Source organism: Sinocyclocheilus anshuiensis, unplaced genomic scaffold (genome assembly GCF_001515605.1).
Source record: "Sinocyclocheilus anshuiensis isolate Anshui unplaced genomic scaffold, SAMN03320099.WGS_v1.1 scaffold367, whole genome shotgun sequence".
In the NCBI taxonomy this organism is placed as follows: domain Eukaryota; kingdom Metazoa; phylum Chordata; class Actinopteri; order Cypriniformes; family Cyprinidae; genus Sinocyclocheilus; species Sinocyclocheilus anshuiensis.
Window position 1 is genome coordinate 1 of NW_015549574.1, and position 5,472 is coordinate 5,472.

Below are 5,472 nucleotides of genomic sequence, written 5' to 3' on the forward strand. Positions count from 1 at the left end.
AATAACAGTAAAATGCTGCAAATAAATTTTTCTTGCGCTTGAAACTTGGTTTACACCTTTACAAAGCTTCTCTTGCGCATGCAAATTTAATTTACGCTTACAGTCTTATGTACACTTCCACAACTCTTACCCTGCGTATGCAAATCTTTTTGACGTCATTCTACCTTCATACAGCAGCCTCTCTTTACTCTTCCAGACGCCAGCCAGTTACTTAGCAACCACACTTCACTTCCATGGCAATGCTATAAAAAGCAACAAAGAAAAAAAGGGAAGATGGTGGACATGACAGATATATGAGGGAGTGTGTCATAACAAAGTCTTTGGTCATAAGAATTACACACAGATCATATTTGACCTCTGCATACATACATACACGTTCATACAGTATTAGATTCGGCGATTTATTTTCTGATTAATTTAATAATGTTATTTTAAGCATTATAACAAATGCTTCTCTTTTTCCTTCTAATTACTAATATACAAATTGGCCACCCCTAACTAATCATTATCCCTCTATCTGATATTACAAATGATTTTGTCAGTCTTGCTCTAGGCTACTCTGCTTCTATAGATTTTCTGGTCACACTGCTCGCTATTAACAAACCATTAACTACTTTTGCCTCAATAAACTCCTAATTTGCTGCTTTTTAATAGTTAGTAAGCTAGTTGTTACGTTTAGGTATTGGATAGGATTAAGGATGCAGAATATAGTCATGCAGAATGCTTTATATTTACTCATAAACAGCCAATATGTTCATAATAGGTGTGCTAATAGTGAGAATTGGTCCCTGTGTTCCTGATTTTCTTTCCCATTATATATCTTCCTTCTGTTTTTATTCAGGTGTGTACATTTTTGTGTTTTTCTCTCACCTTTTACATTTACAGCCCTGGATGTCATTATGGAAGGTAGTCAGTGGTGACAGACACACCATGTCCCACTGAGAAAGACAGACAGAGAGAGAGAGAGAGAGAGAGAGAGAGAGAGAGAGAGAGAGGGAGAGAGAGAGAGAGAGAGAGAGAGAGAGAGAGAGAGAGAGAGAGAGAGAGAGATGGAAGAAAGAGACAGGGAGGAGGGAGAGACCGGCGGTTCCACTGTTACAGTTCAGAATCTGTGGAGGATTCAAACAAACACTGAATCTCTGGATGCTTGGCTGCTGGTGCTCAGCGCTGCGAAGAGAGAAACCTAATGGTACGGATGCAACACCACAGCTGTATGCACATTTAATGAATAGTTCACCCAAAAATTAACATCCTGGCACCATTTACTCACCCTCATGTTGTTCCAAACCTGTATGACTGTACTTCTTTTGTGGAACACAAAAAAGTGTTTTTTAAAAAATGTCCAAGCTGCTCTTTTACATACGTCAAAATACAGTGAGTGGGCAGGGGTTGTCAAGCTCTGAAATGTATAAAAAATGCCATAAAAATAGTCAATATGACTCATGCACCATATTGGAAGCCTTCTGATAGTTTTGTGTGAGGGGCCATTCAACATTTTAGCTTTTATTTCTCATTCATGCTTTTGTGCATTCAAACATTTCAGCAAAGCTCAAAGCTATGGTAAAAATCATAACGTGCATGAGTCACTGCAGCAAGCATAAAACATCATTTTTTAAAAGAACTCATTTGAACTTGAGCACCATATTTTTAGAATGGCACATCATGTGCGAGATGCAAAAGATGATCGAAGACGTTTTAGACCAAATACATTTTATGTTTTAATTTGAGCACTGTGTCTGCTAGATCAGGGTGTACAATCCTGAGGCCCAATGTTCTGCACAGTGTAGCTCCAACCAGCTCTAACACACTGCCTGGAAGTTTCTAGTGAACTTTAAGATCTTGATTACTTTGGTTCAGGTGTGTTTAATTAGGGTTGGAACTAAACTCTGCAGGAGAGCTGTGAGTGATAGAAGTACAGTATGGTCATGGATTGTTTCTAATTAATATTTCTACAAAAAAAAAAAAAACGAAAACATGCACAAATGTGAATTTATGAATACCATCAGAATTTCATGGGATTTCCGTATTAAATGGCATTAGATTTTGCATTAAAAAAAAACAAACAATAATACTCTTACAGTTTCTCTTTTTAAACTTTATTTGTAGACTTCAAAAAACAATCGATAGTGCATTCCTGGACTTGCAGGTAAACATAACCAGTTCGCAGGTCTTCTGAGATCCGGTGGAATTATGTACAGTACTTCCCAAAGAGGCAATGAATGTCAAAGTCTCTCTCTCTCCAGAACAGGCGAGAAAAAAGTAAAAAGAAACCAGTGGATTTTCTCTCTCTTTCGGGACAGTAGGGTACCCTCACCCCTTCTTCTTCCTCGTCTGCAAAATCCCACTTGTCATTCTCTCCAGACCCACCGCAGACAACCTTTCTTTCTGGAGGTCAAAGGGCAAACCCTGAATCCTCAGACCGGCAATCAGACAAAAAACAAGGCTAAGACATCACAAATAAGCCAAGATACAAGAGGAAAACTGAACGTATACGCATGTACAAAGTTACCCCTCACAATGTTAAATATATTTTTCCATAAATCTCTTTTATTTGTCCTTCTCATTTGCTCTCTCACATATCGATAAAAACAGTTTAATAAAGTAAAGCTTTCGACAACCATTTTAATATGTCTTTAAACCGCACAAGTCTACTTTGACATTCAACAAACACATACCTCAAGAAAAAGTAAAGTACAGTAAGTTTATTTGCTTGTCCATAAACCAGTTTGTGCTTTTGTTGTTGTCTGTTGACAACAGTCAGATTTGATGTTTCTCCATCTGTGTAGAAAGAGATCCAGCACATGGGGACATATGGACCACAGCTGAAAGAAGCAAAGGTGATGACCGAGATTCTTTACAGGACATCAGCGTTGTCAGCATTGCTCTGTTATAGACAAAATGACCTTTACCATTTACAGAAATCAAAAGAACATATCAAAGGTAAGGTGGAGAGAGCACTGCCACAATACAGAGACAAGAGACAGAGCTGGAAAGGAGGAAAGCGTCAGAACAGCCAACGCACTATGGCAATTCGTAACTATTTTACATTTTGGTGTTTAATTCGTATAACATTTTGGTAGCTAATTCGTATAAGCTCATTTGTACTTTTTCACATGATCATCTTGCGTCCCACTAAAGGCTAGTTTTTGGGTGGGATGCGGGATGGACCTTAATGCTTACATTTTTGTAAAAATCTCACGCTCTTTGCCAGTCATACAAATTCATCTGAAATCGGCACTTTTCGTAAAATAGTTACGTTTCCTCATGAGATTGGGTTAGAACAGCACAGAAAGAGATCACTTGATTTCTCTAGCCAATCGTTCATGACTAGACTATCAAGAGTTGATTTTGAGCATTAAAAGGTGCACTCAATGGCCTGGTTTCACAGACAGGGCTTAGACTAAGCCAGGACTAGGCAATAGTTCAATTAGGACATTTAAGTAATTTTTATTAACGTGCCTTAGAAAAAAAACATTACTGGTGTGCATTTTGAGACAAAAGAGAGGCACTGATATATTTTAAGATCAGTCAGCGCGAGTTTCTTTCAGTTAAAACAGCTCAGACTTACACTTTAGGCTTAAGCCTTGTCTGTGAAACCCGGGGAATAAGTTTTTGTTCGTGTTTCACCAGTTCTTTTTCATCCCAGAGAAGCATATACTGACACCTACTGATATGGATGTATGAAGTTTGTGTATTAACTGCTGTTCACTTCATTTTCATTCATTTCTGTTTTGTAAAGTGCCTTGAGCACTGAGAAAGTACTATATAATAATGAACTAATAATTGTTATTATTGATATTGTTGTCTTTATTACTATTAGACATGGAAGCCCCATGAGAAGGCAACCCGCTCCATGTGGAATAAATCAGAAGATATGACTGGAGTACTGATTGCATGTGAGTATTTATCATTTTAATTCTATTCGCTAAATTATATTCTACTCACTGTACTGTATGTATGAAACTTTTTTAAATTACGAAAAAGTAACTGAATGCACCTTATTTGACCACCATATTCCTCAAGTGTCACTGCAACAAAGAGATTTGGTTGTATGGTCTGCTATGTGTTCTGAATCTCATCAGTGCGTCTTCTCATCTGAAACCATGGCACAACATCCCCAGAGTCCCACTGACACAATTAAATCTCTTATATTAGGTCAGATGGATAATTTCACCTGTCTGTCCCCATCTCCTCAAAGCCATTCATCCAAACTAGACTCAGAATGGCATGTGCTGTCAAAGCCGTCTTCACATTCAAATGAATCCACTGGAGATGCTGCCTCAATGAACAAAACAACATCAGTTTCCATAACAAAGCTCAAAAGGCATAACATTAAGAAGAGGACAAACGCGTAACGCTTAATGGTTGTCAAAACTACAATTCTCAGAGTCAACAGAGCATTTTTGTCCTTTTACTTAGCACTGATCTTTTGGGGTAGATATATTATGTACGTTTAGCAGACCTCTATCAAGCACTTCTTCCCGTTTCTTGTAGAAACACAAGAGTTTTCAATATGGCTCCATTAGTTGATAATATTCCAACAGGCTGCATAACCATTGTGACATCATCAGGATGCACTCTTCTCTTAAGGGGGAGGGGTTATGTTATGAGACAGTCCAATACATGGGAAATGGACAACAAGGTTCACAAAACACCTGCTAATATTAGTACAGAGGATGTTGTACCTTTGAGAAAGGGATAGATAACAACTTGCTCAAACCACTATAGTACAGCAAACCGAGAGGCGAAACAAAATCGATATCAAAGGACAAATTACAAACACTTGAATTAGCCCTTGAATTGAAACAGTTCAGAAATTGAGTTGAGATATGCCCAAATTCAAGAGAGAGAAAAAGGAGACAGAAAGTAACAGGCGTTGGCAGGTGAGTGTGAATCGAACATCGACCTCTCCGCTTCTCTTCTGTATTGAGTAGAGAGAGTGCTTCTCAATGGATCAGAGTGAGTTCAAAGCTCACTAGCCTAATCGTTGACCTTCATCTTCTGCGCTTAAGTAGCAGTGTGGCTTTGATTCGTGTGCTTTCACTCTATTCTCTACCAACAGATTCAATTCTATGTTAATATCCTCATTTGATCATGTCATTTTAAATTGTAATGCCAGAGCCCCATTGTTTATATCATTATAACAGAGCATTTCTTCTTTTTCCATCTTCGTGGTCTTTGTTCATCAGTCAGTTTCTCAATACCTGGGAAATGAAAAGCACCGGGGACATTGGATTTAAAGGGACAGAGAAATCTCAGAGCGAGAAAAGACAGTCGCGGGGTGCTGTGCTGTAGCTGTGCGCGTTTCGAGTCTGCTTTCAGAGAAGGGCGCAGCACATGTATCCTGGTTGCCCAAGGGATGGGGGGGAATTGTGGGAAAAAGGGGAGAGACTTGAGAAGAGTTTTTTTTTTATCAGGGTTAGGGTGTGGCATTGAGGGGGGGGTCGGGCCGAATTAACCCAATGACTCTTT

General features: G+C 38.7%; 1 protein-coding gene across 1 annotated transcript in view; it reads right to left on the bottom strand.

Annotated features, from left to right (window-relative positions):
- Positions 1 to 5,130: 5,130 nt before the first annotated feature.
- LOC107657468 (tetratricopeptide repeat protein 9B-like) overlaps positions 5,131 to 5,472 on the bottom strand; it is a 21,355-nt gene continuing 21,013 nt past the window's right edge. Inside the window, exon 4 of the mRNA XM_016445560.1 lies at positions 5,131 to 5,204. Within this exon, the coding sequence (XP_016301046.1) occupies positions 5,131 to 5,204 (74 nt within the window). The remainder of the gene's footprint in view (positions 5,205 to 5,472) is intronic.